The sequence below is a fragment of the Medicago sativa genome, chromosome 5, assembly GCF_051527215.1.
Source record: "Medicago sativa cultivar Bolivia chromosome 5, Bolivia_mono, whole genome shotgun sequence".
NCBI lineage: Eukaryota > Viridiplantae > Streptophyta > Magnoliopsida > Fabales > Fabaceae > Medicago > Medicago sativa.
In genome coordinates, this window is record NC_140753.1 from 15,422,769 (window position 1) to 15,444,777 (window position 22,009).

General features: G+C 32.4%; 2 protein-coding genes, 1 long non-coding RNA gene and 1 pseudogene across 4 annotated transcripts; all 4 read left to right on the plus strand.

Annotated features, from left to right (window-relative positions):
• The first annotated feature begins 932 nt into the window (after window positions 1-932).
• Window positions 933-4,538, plus strand: LOC146920442 (uncharacterized). The gene is made up of 2 exons (XR_015011789.1): window positions 933-1,889; window positions 3,833-4,538. It is a non-coding gene; the product is annotated as an uncharacterized LOC146920442 (long non-coding RNA).
• Window positions 4,539-7,721: 3,183 nt separating this feature from the next.
• On the plus strand, window positions 7,722-10,473 carry LOC146920443 (beta-galactosidase 15 pseudogene; annotated as a pseudogene). The gene has a single exon (XR_015011788.1). The product of XR_015011788.1 is annotated as a beta-galactosidase 15 pseudogene (transcript).
• Window positions 10,474-11,872: 1,399 nt separating this feature from the next.
• On the plus strand, window positions 11,873-15,333 carry LOC146920444 (uncharacterized). Its single transcript, XM_085713863.1, has 2 exons — window positions 11,873-14,560; window positions 14,697-15,333. Exons 1-2 carry the CDS (start codon window positions 11,914-11,916, stop codon window positions 15,104-15,106), a joined length of 3,057 nt encoding a protein of 1,018 aa, XP_085569989.1. The 5' UTR covers window positions 11,873-11,913; the 3' UTR covers window positions 15,107-15,333.
• Window positions 15,334-17,640: 2,307 nt separating this feature from the next.
• LOC146920445 (putative receptor-like protein kinase At3g47110) lies at window positions 17,641-21,315 on the plus strand. Its single transcript, XM_085713864.1, has 3 exons — window positions 17,641-20,430; window positions 20,566-20,986; window positions 21,126-21,315. The coding sequence occupies exons 1-2, from the start codon at window positions 17,706-17,708 to the stop codon at window positions 20,943-20,945; spliced, it is 3,105 nt and encodes a 1,034-aa protein (XP_085569990.1). The 5' UTR covers window positions 17,641-17,705; the 3' UTR covers window positions 20,946-20,986; window positions 21,126-21,315.
• Window positions 21,316-22,009: the final 694 nt, after the last annotated feature.

Here is a 22,009-nt window from a genome sequence, read left to right on the forward strand (position 1 = left end):
TAAAACATCATTATATTTTTTTTTGGAGTGATGCCTCAGTCATGGTGAGGTGGGTTGAATCAACCGTTTCTAACTTCTGTTGCACCTGCTTTAATTACTCTGCAAGAGTACTCTTCCTTTTATGAATGTCACCAAACACCTCTTTGTTGAATGTAGTCGCATCTAACCGAACATGCTCAAGACTCGCGGGTACAATATGTTCACCTTTATCCCAAACTTTATAGATTACCTCTAGAAAATCTTTATGTGTATTGTTTTTTAGTTTTAATTTTTATCAATAATATTCAGTAGTTTAATTAAATATATATTTTTACTTCTTCATATGTTTCAAACATAATCAATCATTTTCATTATGACTTTCAATAGGTTTTCTTTTATTATATTTTATACCAAATCAATTATTTTACCGTGATTTTGTAATATTAATAAAAAAGTACAATTGTCTATTTTTTTTTTTACAATTATACTTTAGATATAAAAAAAACAATCCAAATAAAACAATATATTTAAAAAAAATACTCATCCAAGTTAAACTAAAAATATTGTACAGCACTATCCTCACACTATTCATCATCCTACCAAAAAAATCACACTCTTCATCATAGAAAATCTAACAAACAAATCTAACACACTATTTTTACTGGTTGAAATTAGTTAGAAACAAGTAAGTACATACATATGAGTTTGTAAAACATGAATTTCCCAAACCAAACAGTATAAAAATGGAAACACGTTAGAGTCAGATAACTTGCACGTGCAGCCACGTCTTTTCACTTCAACAAAAACGGCATTCCCAGTAATTTCTTCAAAATCTAACCCTTTTTTCACGTATCTATCTTTCTTCAAAATCCAACCCTATAACAACCCTTCCACGTGTCACAATCTCCTTCGTCTATTCTCTTTATAAATAACCTCTCGTTAACCCAATCTTCAACACTTTCGGTGGGTTTAATTATCTTTCATCTTTCTCTAACTTCTCTCTTTCTCGAAGAGGTTTATCAAAACATTAGTGATTATGATTTTTTTCAATCTTCTTCTCACTTCGCGGTCTCTAATTCGCTTGGTGCAGGTCGGGAACCACTACAACCGCAGTTTTCGTAGAAACTACGGTTACACGCGGTGAATTGGATCCCGCCTTGCATCAACTGAATCGGAGGCCGCGGTGAATTTTATGCTGCTGTTGCTTTTCTGGCGTCTGCAACTCCAGATCTCATCCACGTGATTTCTACAATCAGTAATCTTTATAATTATTGTATATTTTAATTGTTAATTATTAGTTTTTATCAGATCCAACATGTTTTTTTTGTGATTTATTAATTTAATTGTAGTTTAGCTGTAATTGGTGTTATAGATCTTAGATTTGTTTGTTTCTGAATCTAGGAAACAGAGGTTTTTGTTTGTTTGGATTTGATTTTGATTTGACTTGTTTTCTGTTATTGATTAAATAAATTTGATGTGATATTTGTGGTTATATATGAATGATAGATGATAGATTTGATTTATTTCAATTGTGGAATTGTTGTGTTCTTATTGGGTAATCAATTCGAAATATGTACGTTGGATTAAGTGTTGTGTTCTTATTGGGTAATCAATTTAAAATTCAAATACATACGTTGGATAAAAATTCACATTAAAAAACAATTTATTTGATGTTCTTTTTTATAATGATTGGATGTCGGCTGAATTAGTTGCATGTGATAAATGTTTAATGTTAATTATAGCTTCTATGCCAATGGATTGTACATAGTTCTTGTTATTTCCAGAATTTTTGATGTTGGATTATTGAATAGCTAATGGTGTATTTCTGTGTTGTATTGGATATTAAGCAGCAGGAATTAAAGACATGTTTGGTTTTGACTCTCTAATTCAATCCAAATTAGACTTGATTGGTAATTATTTTTCTGTATTTGAGTTTAAGCAATTGATCTGATTCCTTTTTTTTATTGGTAGTTTGAAGTTTGTTGAATTAAGCAATACAATTTCAATGTATCAAATTTTTTCAACTTTCTGCAACTATCTTATAAGAGAATGTGTAGTTTTAGAATTGGATGTTGGTTTTTTGTTTCATTATTTGACTGTGATATGTCCTATTGTTATAGTATAATTTATTGTACTAGGAGGTTCCAAAATTAATCTAATCAGGATCCCATATTTAGCTTGTTCAAAATTGTGGTTGAATAAGGACTTTCAAAAACCCTTTTTTTCTGACACAAATGTTTAATTTTTTCTGATGTTAATTCTCCTTTCATGGTGATTTAATTAGTTTTTTCTTTCTTTATGGTTTAGTCATATGTGATAAACTTGCTGCAGACTTCGTATGTATTAACCGGTGGACTGATGGTTCTCTGATTCACATTGTAGATCAGATTAATCCTGGAACAATTGATGTCTTTGTTTTGTAACACTAGACTTCTATATGCATTTTATAAGCCACCTCGCACCAATGGGTTTGTTTGGATTGGCTTATTTTTGAATTTATGAAAAATAGCTTATGCAAATAGATAGGCTTTTATGTTAATTCATAAGTTCTCACTAACAAAAAAAAAAACTGTATCTTCATAATATGTCATAAACTACCTTGGCAAGCTTATAAATAATGCATAAAAGCTTATTTATTTTTGCATAAGCTGTTTTACTAAAGCTCAATTATTTGCTTAAGCTGTTTTGGATAAGCTCAATAGTAAGCCAATCCAAACTGGCCTATAATTTCATTTTGAAAACAGAATGGTGTTAAACTGACCTTACAATAAGATGAATGTGGAAACAGTACATCCTTTCAAATATAGATTTTTCTGCCCTCAATGTTTGTATATATGCAGGGAAATGCAATTCCTTCCTTAACAGACTAGTCTATGTCAGTAAGTCGTTTATATCTTGAATTTATTCATTAAGATGTTCTATTAACATATATATGGACTTGTTTGGATTGACTTTTTTGAACTTATATACTAGCATAAGCACTTGGGAGATCGTTTGAGAAAACTCATAAAAACAGTTTATGACTTGTTCAGAAGCTGTTTTCAACTTATTTTCGTAAGTTCTTCAAGATAGCTTTTGTTATAGAAATAACATATATAAGTGCTTTTCATGAGAAGCGCTTATGCTATAAGCTTCAAATTAAGCAATTTATCCAAACAGGCCTATATATAAGCAAAACTGCAATTATTTTCCTTTTGGTAGATGCATAATAAATAGCTTGGCAGCTTGACAGTTTGACATTATATGTACATTAAAAACAGTTTATGTGGGAACATTGGGCAGCTGTCCTACTCTGTCCGTCTAAATATGTGATGAATGAATTTTAAGGTTCTGCGATGCCAGACAATTGTGGGTGATAAGTCAAGAAAAAGTTGGTCACTATGTTTGCTCTTGTTTGGTTTATTCTTGTATTGACAAATTTGAGATATCGACATCGACTATATTTTCCAAAGATTCAATTGTCAAATTTAGTTTTTCTTCTCTTTCTGGAGAACATTTTTCTTGGCTATTCTTGGTATTGTAATAAGATTTCTTTTTCACCATATCCTCTCATGATTATGGCAAATTTTTAGCATAGTCATTGAGTGTCAGTTTCGGATTACCTGCAGAGTGAATTATTTTGTTTTATCTATAATTATTATCTTATTAATGTCAAAGTATCTGCTTTGAATTTTTTGCTATATGGAGGAACATTGGATTCAGACATGGTGGTTAATACTTAAATGCTAGACAACCTGACCCCATCTTTGCACCTTCAATTCAACCTTCATTTCACTGCACTGCTTCTGAACTCCCTCTGTGTCTGTTATGATATACTAATTTATTAGATTAATAGAGTTTGTTAATTTTCCAGTAACAGGTTTGGGATTTAGATGGAGACAGGTTCAGGATTTGAATTTCCTCTTCCGAACACTCGCATTTTATTTCTCCGTCATATGCTGGTGGATTTTGCAATAAAAATTAAATTTGGGCTTAAGTATCTGATTGCGGTCGCCTAAGTACAATTCAGATGGCATCTGCAGAGACATTCGATATGCTGGGACATACATGAGTTAGAGTGTGTGAGTTTCGCCACTGTACTCATTTGAAAGAAAAAAAAGAGATTAGCTGATTGTAGATATTTCCATGGTCAATGAATTATTTGTGGTTTTAGTCCACATTAATATTGGTCTCTATTATTTTATCACTCATCAAATAAATTGATGACCAAAGCCCTTTATTTTGTGATGAAATTATTGACATCATCTTGTGGAAGTGGAATTATTTGTGATGAAATTTTATGAATTGATAATACTTCCAAACTTGAGGTTGGACACTTTCATATGTTATCTCTATGTTCAAACCTTCTTGCTGTAGCTGTCTTTATCAAAGGTATATGACCTACTGTTAAGTTCTTAATTCTTATAGTCGTCTGCAAGAGATGTTTTTAGATTTTCCATTTTGTACGTTGTAATGTCGACCTTGTAATTTATTCCCTTTGGTCCTCTATATAAAAAAAATTGGGTCAATATTTGAACTAAATTTTAGACTAAATAAATATATCAACTTTTATTGACTAATTTTTAATTTTTTTTTATCTATATATGACCAGAGTTTCTTGGGCATGTTGTACCCATGTTTGGTTAAAAAACTGAAATCAGTTATTCTGCTTTTTTTCTTTCGTTCTTTTTCTTTCACTCAAGTTATTATGTTTCTTCATAAGGGAACTGTCAACAAAATAGGTAATAACCATGAAAGAGCAGCAGGTATGTTGTTTTGGAAAGGTTTCAGTCTTTATAGATGTGTACGTGCCCCACGGAACTGGATCACCTACACATTTAAAGAGAGTTCATTTGGGGGCAGTACACCACATGACATAATTAAGAAAAAAGTTTGTCTTATAAATATTGTTATTAGTGGATGTCCATTAATTTAGTGGGTTGTATTTTGATTGGCCACTTATTTACTTATATTTATAAATAAGACTCAACATTGAAATAGAAACACATCTAAGAATAATAAATGACATTAATCCTAATATTTCATAATTAAATTTCTTATGCGTACAATCCCTACATTTTTTTTAATTATAACATGACCCTTGCTCTCAATTTATTTATTTATTTTTATAATATGACCCTCGCAATGCGGGTTTAATTTTTAAAAAGTTTTTTTTGAAGGAATTTTTAAAAAGTTTTGAAGGTGATGTTTATAGTTTATGAATAGAAAAGATACGATGATATTAATTTGAAAATGAAGATGAGTCTTTTTTTACTGATAACTAGTTATATACTACCCTTAAAAAAAACCGTTTGTGTGAGTCTTTCGGATAGCATTTTTTCTCTTTTCTTTCGAATGACAAATATTAATTAGTTTGTTAGATTAATATTTTACACATTCGATCAGATTTAAACTCAGGTGCTTCAACTTCTCATTTTTTAGCTCTAATCAGTTGAACTATCCAACTCCCGAGTCCTTAGAATGAGTCATTGTTTAAGTTGAAAATAAGTAAATAATAACTGCATTTTTTTTTAACAAAAAAGCCCATTTCAAGTGGTTTAGCGTTGATTTGATTAAAATATAATCAATACTTTTGGTCAGTAAAAGATCTCTTATGACTAATTGAAATCGAAAAATATTTCTAGACTTCTCAGGCTCTCTGTTTTTGACTAAAATGCTCCAATTTAGATTATAGGGTTAATTAAGTTTTTAGTCTCTATAAATATTCACTGTTTTGTTTTTAGTCCCTATAAAATAAAATCACACTTTTTAGTCCCTGTGACATTTTCCTTAAGAATTTTAGGGACCAAAAATGTTGATGAAATTTTTTTACAGGGACTAAAAATGCTGATAGAAAATTTTTATAGGGACTAAAAATGCTGATGGAAAATTTTATAGGGACTAAAAAGTGTGATTTTATTTTTTAGGGACTAAAAACAAAATTCTGAATATTTATAGGGACCATTCACTTAATTAACCCTAGATTATATAATCCAAACAAAAAAAATACAGTTTGAATTATATAATCCAACACTTTTCTATATATTAACAACAATCAATACCTTCTCCTATTTTTAAAATTGTGAATTTTAAAAATATAAAAAATGACAAAACCTATCAAATAAAGAAAATACGACCAAAAAATTCTAAAAACCAAATAAAGCTCATGCAATTTTTTTTCAGTTTTTTTTTTAGGATTATGAAAAATAAAAAATTATTAAAAATGAGTCTAAACAATGAAATTTTGGATTTTGAGAGGCGGACTCTTGTAATCAGATTTTTGACTAGAACGATAACATTTAACAATGATCTAAAATACAAGGAAATAGATTTGAGCAGTTTGGTTAGTAAGATTCTTAAATTGGTTATTCATATCACAAACAACTCAGTCTTTGTGCTGATAAAATTCAGATTATATAATCCGAACCTGTGTTTTCCATGATCATCTTTTTGGCACAAGAAGATGTATAGGGTGTTTGGATTATAAAAACCCCAGATAACCCACTTATTCATCTTAAAAAAGGTGAATCTATAGCCACTAGGCTTCTTAATAGGTGCATGTATAACCAAGTCATCTATTTTCCTATCAAATACACGAAAACAAGCGAACCTATATCTATAATATAACATGTTTTGCCTCTTTTGGGCTAGCATTTTCTCTTTCCAAAATTACGCTAACTTTCAATACAAATAACACATATAGCAAATAGATAAGAGTAAATTCAAATATTAAAATAAAAGTGTAACAAGCACGATATGAGTATATATATCCGGTATTTTGTCCTTTAAAAAGTGTAGCAAATTAGATGAGTATATCTATAATTACTTTTTTATCATCCCAATTATACCCTTAAACAATGTTTTCTATAATAAAGATTAGGGAAATGCTAACAGGTGAAAACCAAAAAAAGCAAGTTTGAAGTTAAAAATGCCACTTTTTAGACTTTTGAGGAGTTGAATGCACAAGTTCCAATGCTAGATTACTATATTTGGTTTCCTTAACCATTGCCCTAAGGGCATCGGTTAACATGATCCTAAAGATTATTGTTGGTGTCATTAAAAAAAAAATAATTTAGATTATATTGTTTCTGTTATATTGTTAGTGTCATTGAAATAGATAATCATGATTAGTTTGGTTTGTTATAATTTGAAAGCAACAAACATTTATATTTTTAATTTTAATCAAAATCAAAATTTCATAAAAAAACACTATTCATGATTTTTAAACGTTAGTGTAGTAAATAAAGAGAAAAAACGTGCACGTGAGTGTTCGTCTTTTCGCTGATGACTTATAATCAATATTTGCGGAGAAGTTATCATACATAATAAATTGGCATAATAACAAACTAAAAATAGCTAATTTATGACGTTTAAAAATAGCTAATTTAGATACAATACAACGATGAACCAAATATAGTTATTCATTCTTTGTTTGTACACTATTCATTTTGTGTCATTTACGTTTCTATTACCATATAGCAAATTAAGAATTTAACCTGATATTCGGTCAAAAACAAAAAAAAAGAATTTAACCTGATATATATATACTTGTATAAAGCCAGTAAGATATTTAAATATTACTCATACTAATTGGATAGACACAAGGAGTAAAAAGAAGATGGCCATATTTGACGAGCGCTTATCCATTTGTATGGTTGTGACCAATTCACATAATATTACGCATAAGAAACAGATCTAAATCTAATTTTAGATATTGATTAGCTACTTTAACTAAACTATGTTCCTATATAATAAATCGTTTGCTAAGTTTACAATAACAAAGACACCTTGAGGGGTCTGTTGATCTTTGGAACAAGGGCAGAAAGGGGTGAATGAATTTGATTCTTTACAACCCTTTTTAGACCTTATATTATTTCATTTGGTAATCATATTAATACATGTTTACAATGAGATCTTTATCACATTCTATCATTCTCTTACTGAGTCTGATTATGCTGTACTCATGCACTGCCCTAGAGGTTACATATGATTCAAATGCTCTCATTATCAATGGAGAAAGACGTATTATATTTTCAGGGGCAATTCATTATCCAAGAAGCACTGTGGATATGTGGCCTGACCTTGTTCAAAAGGCCAAAGATGGTGGTCTTGATGCCATTGAAACTTACATATTTTGGGATCGTCACGAACAGGTTCGTGGCAAATATAATTTCTCAGGAAATTTGGATTTTGTCAAGTTTTTTAAAACTATCCAAGAAGCTGGACTATATGGCATTATAAGGATAGGTCCTTATTCATGTGCTGAGTGGAACTATGGAGGGTTCCCAGTGTGGCTTCACCAAATACCTGGGATCGAGATGAGAACCGATAATGCAGCTTACAAAAATGAAATGCAAATTTTTGTAACCAAGATCATTAATGTGGCAAAAGAAGCAAATTTGTTTGCATCACAAGGAGGGCCAATTATTCTAGCTCAAATTGAGAATGAATATGGAGATATCATGTGGAATTTCAAGGAACCAGGGAAAGCATATGTTAAATGGGCTGCTCAAATGGCTCTAGCACAAAATATTGGTGTTCCATGGTTCATGTGTCAACAAAATGATGCTCCTCAACCAATCATCAATACTTGCAATGGTTATTATTGTCACAATTTCAAACCTAATAACCCAAAAAGTCCAAAAATGTTCACTGAAAATTGGATTGGTTGGTTTCAAAAATGGGGTGAAAGAGCTCCACATAGAACTGCTGAAGATTCAGCTTATGCTGTTGCACGTTTTTTCCAAAATGGTGGTGTATTTAACAATTACTACATGTACCATGGAGGAACCAACTTTGGTCGCACAACTGGTGGACCATATATTATAACATCTTATGACTATGATGCACCAATTAACGAGTATGGGAATTTGAATCAACCGAAATACGGGCATCTTAAGTTCCTTCATGAAGCAATTAAATTAGGCGAAAAGGTTCTTACAAATTATACTTCAAGGAATGACAAGGATCTTGGCAATGGAATCACACTAACAACATACACTAATTCTGTGGGAGCAAGATTTTGTTTCTTGAGCAATGATAAAGATAACGCTGATGGAAATGTTGACTTGCAAAATGATGGTAAATACTTTGTTCCTGCTTGGTCCGTCACCGTTCTTGATGGATGCAACAAAGAAGTTTTCAATACTGCAAAGGTTAATAGTCAAACCTCAATAATGGAGAAAAAGATTGATGATAGTTCTACAAAACTCACTTGGGCATGGTTAATGGAGCCAAAGAAAGACACCATGAATGGAAGGGGAAGCATCAAAGCACATCAACTTTTGGAGCAGAAGGAATTAACATTGGATGCTAGTGATTATTTATGGTACATGACTACTGTTGATATCAATGATACTTCTAATTGGAGCAATGCAATGCTTCATGTGGAAACTTCAGGTCACACCCTTCATGGTTATGTTAATAAGAGGTATATAGGATACCAACACAGCCAATTTGGAAACAACTTCACTTATGAAAAACAAGTTTCTTTGAAGAATGGAACAAACATTATAACTTTGCTTAGTGCCACCGTTGGACTTGCAAATTATGGTGCAAGGTTTGATGAAATAAAAACTGGCATTTCAGATGGTCCTGTTAAATTGATTGGACAAAATAGTGTGACTATGGATTTGTCAACCGGAAATTGGTCTTTCAAGGTTGGGTTGAATGGTGAGAAAAGACGTTTCTATGATTTGCAACCACGTGCTGGTGTTGCATGGAACACTAGTTCATCTTATCCTACTGGAAAACCTTTGACTTGGTATAGAACACAATTTAAAACTCCTTTGGGACCAAACCCTATTGTTGTTGACTTGCAAGGCTTAGGTAAAGGACATGCTTGGGTGAATGGTAAGAGCATTGGTCGTTATTGGACATCTTGGATTACATCTACTGCTGGATGTAGTGACACATGTGACTATCGTGGAAATTACAAAAAGGAAAAATGTAACACTGGTTGTGCAAGTCCATCACAAAGGTGGTACCATGTTCCAAGATCATTCTTGAATGATGACATGAACACATTGATTTTATTTGAAGAAATAGGTGGAAATCCTCAAAATGTTTCCTTCCTAACTGAGACAGCAAAAACTATTTGTGCTAATGTATATGAAGGTGGAAAATTAGAACTATCATGCCAAAATGGACAAGTAATTACTTCAATCAATTTTGCTAGTTTTGGAAATCCTCAAGGTCAATGTGGTTCTTTTAAGAAAGGTTCTTGGGAATCTTTGAATAGCCAATCTATCATGGAAACTTCATGTATAGGAAAAACTAGTTGTGGATTTACTGTCACTAGAGATATGTTTGGTGTAAACCTTGACCCATTGAGCGTTAGCAAAGCTAGCGTTAAGGATGGTATACCTAGATTGGCAGTGCAGGCGACATGTTAATTCCATGCTTTGAATAAATAAATTATTGTAAACATAGATGTTCAAATTACCAAGTTGAAATAAACTAGCATGGACATCCGTACTAAACACGGGCTAGAAATTTGTCCAAAATTATGTTCCACACCCCTCTTATAATAAGTAGTTAATATTATTGAATGAATAATTTTACTTTTACATTTATGCATTCTTTTTTAAACTCACAGAGATTGTATTTTGAATTTAACGCTATTTTTGAAAGAATAATGTGAAATACTATCACTATGAAACATTATGAAAATTTATACTAATTGGTCAAAAGAGAATAGATTGTCGATATCAAAATTTATACTAATTGGTCAAATGAGAATAGATTGATGAATTTATGTTCTTGAATTTGTTGAATTTTTAAATAAGAAAGGGATGATATTAGTCTGAAAAAAACTATATGGGTTAAGTATGAATATGTTTCGTTGTGTGCTTGATCTGAAATGCTCTGACGCAAGGAAATTTATTAGCTTCTGTATGTTTTCCTCGCATAAAAATGCCCCAAAACTATTGTGTGCCATATAAAGTTTAAACATTTAGTTAACTTGGCACTTACAAAAGCAGCAGATAGTGAAGTATGAGACAATAGCTAATGATATATATAATTGAACAAGATGATAATATATTGTTTTAAGTATTTTTGAAGACATGAAATTTATGCCTGAAGATCTATAATTAAACAAGATGATTATGAGGTGTCTAAAACATGTCCTACATGACGACACGACGCTTAGAAGAGGTGTATGTGTTTCATACAGGTCAATAAGAGTTTTCCTGCAATGTATCTCATTTTCTAAATTGTATGCTTAAGGAAAAAATTCTGAGAACTTCGGTCTGCAAAACCACAAAATGTCTGCCAGAAAGCAAAAGGTCTTGACTCGCCACTTGATTTTTGTATTCATCGAAATAACACAGAATATGATTTTTCTCGAGCTTTGCTTTATAAGACATGAATTTTCATTAAAAATCCTGAATGGAAGACTACCTTAACAAACATTCAAAAGCAGACTAAATTAACATATTATAAGGGATCTCATATTTTGATATTCAAACCAAGGGAAAATATCAAGTCCATCATCGATGCCATGCCCTTACATTCTATCCAAGTGCTAAACTTGTAAAAAAAAGAAGTAAAAAGGAATTCAGTAACATCACTAACAAAGAATCATTAAATATGATCAAACCATTTAAGAGTAGGCTAAGAATATGTTATGTGTTGCCTTTTGCAATAGTTTGAAGGGTTTTCAACCATATATATAACTAATATGCAGCTATCAAATTTTTCCCCAACCAGTTATCAAATCCCAATTTAACAATTTAATATATCAGTGCCTGTTACCTACAGTATTCAAAATCATGTGTGACAAACAAGTAAAATAATATCCTTGAGTATCAAACCCAAAGGGAATAATCTTGTGTACCCACTCAAGCAAGAATCAAACATGTATATATACACACATGTCTAACTAAAATATTCAAACCCACCATCTATCTAACACAAATTAAACCTATTGTTTCATCAAATCCCTTTTCCATCATGTTTCCTGCATTCTCACTTTTGTTATATTTTCTCTTTACTTTTAATTTCAACTACCCAAAATCAATTGCATCTACATTAGGAAACCAGACTGATCATCTAGCATTGCTTAAATTCAAGGAATCTATATCCAGTGATCCACATAGAATGCTTGATTCTTGGAATGGTTCTATCCATTTTTGCAACTGGCATGGAATCACGTGCAACCACGTGCATGAAAGAGTTACATCGTTGAACTTATCTGGATATAAGTTGCATGGATCCTTATCTTCTCATGTTGCCAATCTCACTTTTCTCAGATACGTCAACCTTGCAGACAACATATTCTCTGGAAAAATTCCCCAAGAGTTCGGTCAGATGTTACAATTACAGGAACTCAATCTCACCAATAACTTGTTCTCTGGAGAAATTCCTACAAACTTGACAAATTGTTTCAACCTTAAATACTTATCCTTGGGAGGGAACAATTTGATTGGCAAAATACCAATTGAAATTGGCTCTCTTCAAAAACTTACAAAATTGATTGTTAGGCGAAACCATTTGACGGGAAGAGTCCCTCCATTCATAGGGAATCTTTCATTCTTAACAGTTCTAATGGTTTCTGAGAACAACTTAGAGGGAGATATTCCTAAAGAAATATGTCGTATCAAAAACTTGATAGCGATAGCAGTGGGTGTCAATAAATTGTCTGGTACATTTCCATCTTGTCTTTACAATATGTCATCTCTTGTTATGATCTCAGCTACAACGAATCAGTTTGATGGTGTTCTGTCATCCAACATGTTCAACACACTTCCTAATCTTCAATCATTTGGAATTGGTCGCAATCAATTTTCAGGTCTAATGTCCATTTCTGTTGCAAATGCTTCTAATCTGACAATACTTGATATCAGCGCAAACAATTTTTTCGGACAAGTTCCAATTCTTGAGAGGCTACAAAATATTCGTATTATAAATTTGGAAAAAAATCATTTTGGTGATAATTCAACTAAGGATTTGGAATTTTTAAAATCACTAACAAATTGTAGTAAGTTGGAAGTGATTTCTATATCTAGTAATAATTTTGGAGGTAGTTTGCCTAGTTTCATAGGTAATTTCACCACACAACTTCGTCAACTGTATCTTGGGGATAATCAAATATCTGGGAAAATTCCGTCAGAATTAGGAAATCTAAATAGTTTAATTCTTTTGACCATGGATAACAACCGTTTTGAAGAAACGATTCCTTCAACTGTTGGGATGTTTCAAAAGATGCAAGTATTAGATTTGCGTGGAAACAAGTTGTCAGGAGAAATACCATCCTCCATAGGAAACCTTAGTCAACTCTATAAATTGGGTTTAGGACAAAATATGTTAGAAGGAAATATTCCTTCAAGTATAGGGAACTGTCAAAAGTTACAACTGTTATTCCTTTCAAAAAACAACCTTAGAGGAGCCATACCATCAGACGTTTTCAATCTTTCATCTTTAACAATAGGATTGTACTCACAAAACATGTTGAGTGGGAGTCTACCTAATGAAGTAGTTCATCTAAAAAATATCATGAAATTTGATGTCTCTGAAAATCGTTTGTCCGGTGAAATTCCTGAAACCATGGGTAAATGCATAAGGTTAGAATACCTTCTTTTGAAACGAAACTCATTCAATGGAAGCATACCATACTCTTTGGCATCTCTCAAAGGTCTTCGAGTGTTGGACCTTTCAGAAAACCAATTATCCGGATCAATTCCAAAAGTTTTGCAAACTATTTCTTCCATAGAATACTTCAACACATCATTCAACATGTTGGAAGGAGAGGTACCAACTAAAGGTGTCTTTCGAAATGCTAGTGCAATCACAGTTATTGGAAACAATAAGCTTTGTGGAGGAATTTCAGAGTTGCATCTACCGCCATGCTCTAAACCTGCAAAACACCATAACTTCAAGTTGATGGTAGGGATATGTAGCGTCGTTTCTCTTCTTTTCATTATGATATCTTTTTTAACTATCTATTGGAAAAGGAGAACGATACAAAATGCATCTTTGGATTCACCAATAAATGATCAGATGGTTAAGGTTTCGTACCAAAACCTACACCAAGCAACCAATGGGTTCTCGACAAGCAACTTGATAGGATCTGGATATTTTGGTTCTGTTTACAAAGGAACACTTGAGTCGGTAGGTGGAGATGTTGCCATTAAAGTCTTAGACCTTAAAAAGAAGGGAGTTCACAAGAGTTTCATTACTGAATGTAATGCACTGAAAAATATTAGACACCGAAATCTAGTTAAAATTTTGACGTGTTGTTCCAGCACAGATTACAAAGGCAGTGAGTTTAAAGCTCTCGTATTTGAGTACATGAGAAATGGAAACTTAGAAAGTTGGTTGCATCCAACACCTGAAATTACAGATCAACACAAATCATTGACTCTTGAGGAAAGGTTAAATATTATTGCTGATGTTGCGTCAGCATTTTGTTATCTTCACTACGAATGCGAGCAGCCTGTCATTCATTGTGATTTAAAGCCTGCAAATGTTCTTCTTAATGACTTCATGGTAGCTCAAGTGAGTGATTTTGGGTTAGCAAAGTTGCTCTCAAGTGTTGGAGTCTCTCTGATGCAGACTAGCACAATTGGAATAAAGGGGACAGTCGGCTATGCACCCCCAGGTACGTCCTGACATTGTTTTATTAAGTTGTAAAATTTACGAGTTTCAAGTTTTAGCTCTTGTTTATAAAAATGGTTTTTTATTGATTACTTTTGGTTAATATTTTGATGATTTTTATGCTATTTATTATATTTCAGAGTATGGAATGGGTTCTGAGGTGTCAATTGAAGGTGACATGTATAGCTTTGGAATTTTGGTATTAGAAATGTTAACTGGAAGGAGACCCACAGATGAATTGTTTAAAGATGATCATAATCTCCGTAATTATGTGAAACTTTCGATTCCAGATAACCTTTTCCATATTGTGGATCGTGCTATTATCATCGAATCAGAACACAATACCGACAATGGTAATCCTGGCGGTATACATCCTAATGTAGAGAAATGTTTACTTTCAATTTTTAGGATTGGACTTTCTTGTTCAGCGGAATCACCAAAGGAAAGAATGAATATGGTTGATGTAATAAGGGAGCTCAATAACATAAAAAGTTTATTTTCAACTGAGGTTCAACGAAGGCAAGGTGCATCACAGCCACAAATCATATGATCTCTGACAGTGAGCACAGAAGTCACCTCCGGAGGTAGAGAATACAAACAAAGCTTCCAAATCTCTCGGGTTTAGCCGAGGAGTGATTTGTGGGATGCTCATACAGTAGTTATGATTTATGTTATCTTATGTATTAATACATCTATGATTATCTGACATCATGTTGGGTTATATTTTCTACATGATTTTCTTTTCAAGGTTTTGATTCTCTCTTAATTTTGCATGTATGGTTTGGATCCAGAGTGACGCTTGATTATTTCTTTATAACATAGGCTTTTTTTTTTCCTTTGAAAACTCGGTATCTAGCTCAATGACCCTCTGTATCTAGCTCAATGACCGAGAGGTCCAATCCCACTCGCACAGTCCCCTTATAGGCCCCATTTAAAATGCTTTTTATTTATTTAACTTCATGTATCACATGAGGGGCTATTAGGGGTCAGATCCAACATCTTAACATTTTGTACCATAAAAGATGTTTCTGTTAACGGATAGAAGCAATGTTCATACAAAGTTTTCCATGTCTTGTAAAATGGAAAATGTTATGAGAATGATTAGTGAAAAAAATACCTTTTAATGAAAGAAATGGTTTTTCTCATCCTATATGGACCTAACATGGTTTAACACATTTCCAAGCACAACTAGTGGTAGTTAAGAATGCAGAGCATGCAATCGATGTAGAGAATCCCAAGGAATTGTACAAGAGTTTGAAATGCTTCCTCATTGATTTCTCCACTGCAATGGTCATAAGATGGACTATAGAAAGTTGAAACCTAATAATTATAATAAGTTTTCTGCATTGTGGATTTATGGATATGTAGAACAAGACTAGTTCTGAGTAATACCGTATTGTTTTGTTAATGTCTCTAACCATAGAGCAGTTGCATTTCATTTTTTATTAAAGAGTAGGGTTAAAATTAGGCTTAATAGCAGTTTTGGCCCCCTATGTTTCAAGAAGTTGCGATTTTGGCCCCCTAACTAAAATAATTCGATTTTGGTTCCCTATGTCAATTTTGAGCAAGTCAATGCTGACGTGGCGCCACGTGTGTAATTTTTTTTATTTTTTATTTTTTTAATTATTAAAAAATAAAAAAATATTTTTTAAAATTTTTTAATTAAAAAAATACTTTTTTTTTTATTTTTAAATTAAAAAATAAAAAAATACTTTTTTTAATTAAAAAATATAAATAAAAAATAAAAAATTACACATGTGGCGCCACGTCAGCATTGACTTGATCAAAATTGGTCTAGGGGGCCAAAAGTGCAAAGGGTGCAAAACATAGGGGGCCAAAATCGAATTATTTTAGTTAGGGGGCCAAAATCGCAACTTCTATAAACATAGGGGGCTAAAACTGCTATTAAGCCGTTAAAATTATAACAATACCACTGAAATATTCATTCATTGTACACTTATAGGTAAACTATAAGTCACACTCAACTCAACTGTAGGTGTATGACTTTTACAACTTAACCTAAGACTTAAATGGTGAGAAAACACTATATATGATTTATACCCGATAATAAAACATTAAAGGGTCAAATAAGTTTATTGTTCGTATAAAAACTTTTCTTCAATTTTTTGTTCTTCAAATATTTTCCGTCATTACTTTTGGTCTCTGGTTTTAAGTCAACTTATATGTATCATTTAACATTTTAATTTTTTTTATACATACATGTTTAATACATTATAAAATTGTCTCCTTCAAAATTTTAGAATTTTTTTAATAATAGATGACTTAAATATGAATTTTTATGTTCTTTGCCCTTAAAATTTCATATGTAATTCATGTTTTACCAAGAAAAGTTATATATTTTTTTTAAGAAATTCTTATAATATTCTGAATAGTTTCGGAAAAAATCATTAAAAAATATGAAAGATACACATGACCTAACTTAAAAGCATTGACTAAACAAGATGACGGAAAATAATTTGGAGGACCAAAAGTTGAAGAAAAATTTAGAGTGATTAAGTCAAAATTTAAAATTTTTATAAGGACCAAAAATTTGTTTAAGCAAAGATTTGAACACACCAATATTCTAGTCTTCCACCCCTAGAGAAAGGAATGTCAAGTTGAAATGCTCGTGTCTTGACTTTAATCCAATTAATTAAGTAAACTTTCATAACTAATGACTATATTAGTCAATGTGTAGCAACATCATCCACCTACTCCACTAGAAACCATTGCCATAAAATCTCATAGACTGTCTTTAAGTTGAAATACTAAAAGGAAATATACTTGTGTAGAAGACACGCATTGACTTTACATAAGCAATAAAACATAATTAAATTATTGGTCTTGCAAACGAGTGTCTCCGAACACTCTTTAAGGATCTCAAATTTAAAAATTATTCTTCATAAAGTCAAATATTACAAATTCAAATGCATTGAATACACATATTCTCATAGAAACTTCCTATTAAGAGTACTTAAAAAGTGTCAAAGAGCCACTCGTTAGCATTTCTCAGAAATTATTTGGTCTTTGTAGTTTTTATTACATGTTACCTATTTAAATCCTTACAAATGCAGTCTATTAATTATCAAATTCCCAATAACCATAAGAAAACAAACGATCTATAATACTTCTCGTTCCTAGCTAAACAAATGCAGTCTATTTCCCCTCAAGAAAAAAAAATGCAGTCTATTTCTTTCTCGTTATCTATATTTTGGTATGTAAACTTTCATCTGCATCTTCTCTTTGCTTTAATCCTAATATGGTTTGGCTCCAATAGAACTAATGCCTTAGCATTAGGAAACCAAACCGACCATTTGGCATTGCTCAAATTCAAAGAATCAATATCAAGTTACTCAAATGGAGTCTTAGATTCTTGGAATAGTTCAATCCATTTTTGCAACTGGCATGGAATCACATGCACCCACAAGAATCAAAGAGTAACAGAGTTGAACATATCGGGATACAACTTGCATGGATCCCTATCTCCTTATATTAGCAATCTCTCTTTTCTAACAAGTCTAAATCTTGGAGACAACAGATTATTTGAAAAAATTCCGCAAGAACTGGGTTGGTTGCTTAGATTGCAAGAACTCTCTCTCCCCAATAACTCTTTCATAGGAGAAATTCCAACATCCTTGACAAATTTATCAAATCTTCAAAGCTTGGACTTACGTGGAAATCATCTGACTGGTACAATACCAGTTGGAATTGGCTCTCTTTGGAAGCTTCAGACATTAAGGATTACAGAAAACAATTTGACCGGAGAAATACCACTTTTCATAGGGAACCTTTCATCCTTGACAACTCTTTTTGTACCTTATAACAACTTAGAGGGAGTTATTCCACGAGAAGTATGCGGCCTCAAGAACTTGACAAAAATATCAGTGGTTGCCAACAAATTGTCTGGTACATTTCCTTCTTGTATTTATAATATGTCATCTCTAACTGTGATATCAGCTGCAGTGAATGATTTTGATGGCTCTCTTCCGTCCAACATGTTTCACACCCTCCTCAACCTCCGTTATTTTTCAATTAGCATGAATCAAATTTCTGGTTTAATACCCACTTCAATTGCAAATGCTTCCACCTTGTCACTTTTTGACATTAGTCGAAATCATTTTGTCGGACAAGTTCCAAATCTAGGAAAGCTACAACATCTTTCATGGCTGGATTTGTACCTCAACAATCTAGGTAACAATTCAACTAAGGATTTGGAGTTCTTAAAACCACTCACAAATTGTAGTAAGTTGTCTACACTTGGTATATCCTTTAATAATTTTAGAGGTAGTTTGCCAAGTTTCATAGGTAACTTAACCACCCAACTTAGTCGAATGTATCTTGGGGGTAATCAAATCTATGGGAAAATTCCTTTAGAAATAGGAAATCTAAATAATTTAATTCTATTGACCATGGAAAATAACCATTTCGAAGGGAATATTCCTTCTACTATCGGCAATTTTAAAAAGATGCAAGTGCTAGATTTGCGTGGAAACAAGTTGTCAGGAGAAATTCCATCCTCCATAGGCAACCTCAGTCAGCTGTATCATCTGGGCTTAGGGAAAAATATGTTACAAGGAAATATTCCTTCAAGTGTAGGGAAGTGCAAAAACCTACAAATGTTATACCTTTCAGAAAACAAACTTACTGGAGCCATACCCACAGAGGTATTCAATCTTTCATCTTTAACAACAGGATTGTTCTTATCACAAAACATGTTGAGTGGTAAACTATCAGATGAAGTTGGCCATTTACAGAATATTGGGCAAATTGATGTCTCTGAAAATCGTCTGTCTGGTGAAATTCCAGAAACATTGGGTGAATGTGAAAGCTTAGAATATCTTCTTTTGAAAGGGAACTCATTCAACGGAAGCATACCATCCTCTTTGGAATCTCTCAAAGGTCTTCGGTATTTAGACCTTTCAAAAAATCAATTGTCGGGTTCAATTCCAAAAGGTCTGCAAAATATTTCTTTCTTAGAATACTTCAATGCATCTTTCAACAGTTTGGAAGGAGAGGTACCAACTGAAGGTGTCTTTCAAAATGCAAGTGAATTAGCAGTGACTCGAAACAATAAACTTTGTGGAGGAATTTTGGAGTTGCATCTGCCGCCAGGCCCTAAAGCTATGAAACCTGCAAGACACCATAACATTAAGTTGATGGTTGTGATAGTTAGTGCAGTTTCTTTTGTTATCATTACACTATTTATTCTCACTATCTATTTGATGAGGCGAACAAAAAAGACACCATCATTTGATTCACCAATTGATGATATTATGGTTCAGGTTTCATACCAAAACCTGCATACTGCAACCAATGGGTTTTCAACAAGCAACTTGATAGGATTAGGAAATTTTGGTTCTGTCTACAAAGGAACAATTGAGTCGATTTGTGGAGTTGTTGCCATAAAAGTCCTAAATCTTGAAAAGAAGGGAGCTCACAAGAGTTTCATTGCTGAATGTAATGCACTAAAAAATCTTAGACACCGAAATCTTATTAAAGTTTTGACATGTTGTTCCAGCACAGATTACAAAGGCAATGAGTTCAAAGCTCTCGTATTTGAGTACATGACAAATGGAAACCTAGAAAGTTGGTTGCATCCAACAATAGAAATAACAGATAAGCCCAAATCATTCAATCTTGAGCAAAGGTTAAATGTTATTGCTGATGTTGCTTCAGCCCTTTGTTATCTTCACTTTGAGTGCGAGCAACCTGTTATTCATTGTGATTTAAAACCGGAAAATGTTCTACTTGATGACTCCATGGTAGCTAAAGTTAGTGATTTTGGCTTAGCAAGGTTGATCTCAGGTGATGAAGTCTCAAAAATGCAAAGTAGCACAATTGGAATAAAGGGGACAGTTGGTTATGCGCCCCTAGGTATGATTTTACATTGTTTTATTAAGTTGTAAAATTTGTGAATTTGAACTTTTAACTCTTGTTTATAAACAGGTTTATTTATTTTTTATTACTATTTTGATGATAACTATAAGAACTTTATGCATATCATTTCAGAGTATGGAATGGGTTCTGAGGTGTCAATTGAAGGCGACGTGTATAGCTTTGGAATACTGATATTGGAAATGTTGACTGGAAGGACACCCACAGATGAAATGTTCAATGATGATCATAATCTCCATAATTACGTGAAACATTCAATTCCAAATCACCTTTTCGAGATTGTGGACCGGTCTATTCTCCCAATTGAATTAGAATACAATGCTCACAATGGGAACCCTTGCAGTATACATCCTAACATTGAGAAATGTTTACTTTCAATTTTTAGGATTGCACTTTCATGTTCAGTGGAATCACCAAAAGAAAGAATGAGTATGGTTGATGTTATAAGGGAGCTCCTTATCATTAAAAGTTTCTTTCCTACTGAGGTTCAATGAAGGACAAGTTGCATTACAACCACAAATCACATGATATAGAGGTATATTCGTTAAGATAGTTTATTAATGGATGGTTGTCTATGCTTATGTGTTTCTATGCTTTGTTTTCCTTACATTTATGATCTCTCGTCTCATCTATACATTTTTATCTTTGTGTATTTTATGGTTGATCGTGAGCAGAAGTAGCCTACAGAAGACGAGAATAGGACAACAAAGTTTCCAAAGCTCTAGGGTTTAGCTGAGGAGTGATTGGTTAGATGATCCAATGGTTATGATTTATGTTGTCATCTGATGTAATATTATAGAGATACATCTCTGATTTAATTCACATCATGTTGGGTTGTATACCCTACATGCTTTTATTTTCAAAGTTTTTGATTTACTCATATTTCTGCATGTGTAGTTTGGATACAGAGTCTTGCTTGATTATTTCTTTATGAAAAAGGCTCTATGTTTTTTATTTATTTCATTGCATATATCATGATTTATTTAATGAAAGGATTGTTTTGTTTCAAACTATTTGGACCTAATGCATACAATGATTATATGCAAGGTAAATGCTTCTTTGCAATGAATGCACCAATTTGGTCCCTTGCTGCAAATATTAGAGTTTAGCAAGTCAATAAACAATCCTTGACGAACCAACTACATGCCTACATCAAGTGATTTAATATTCATGTGCATAAATCATGTAAAAAGTATCTTTTTCTATTTGTTTTAATTTCCATAAATACTTTTGCATTATTTATGTATTGATCTTTCTTGAAGTATTATGATCTAGGCAGCAAATTAAGAACAAGTTATTAAACAAATTAACAAAGAAACCTCACCCATTTTACTAAGATAGGAAACTAAATTAACAAAAGAAGGAAAAATTGTCTAGCAGAGCATTCCTCAATTCTTGAAAACACCATGAGTTCAGAAAGCATAAACTTTAGCACAATTTGACTAAACGTGGACTCAGATTTGGCGGAATAAACCATAAATTTGGTAGCTAATAATGGTGGCCACCACCTTCTGCTCTAAATAAAAAAAATAAATCATCATCTTTGTAGTTGTGGTAA

Coding starts and splice junctions, on each gene's coding strand:
- LOC146920445 (XM_085713864.1), top strand. CDS start 17,706: ATGCAGTCTATTTCCCCTCAAGAAAAAAAAATGCAGTCTATTTCTTTC. Junction 20,431..20,565: donor AGTTGGTTATGCGCCCCTAG/GTATGATTTTAC, acceptor ATATCATTTCAG/AGTATGGAATGGGTTCTGAG.
- LOC146920444 (XM_085713863.1), top strand. CDS start 11,914: ATGTTTCCTGCATTCTCACTTTTGTTATATTTTCTCTTTACTTTTAAT. Junction 14,561..14,696: donor AGTCGGCTATGCACCCCCAG/GTACGTCCTGAC, acceptor ATTATATTTCAG/AGTATGGAATGGGTTCTGAG.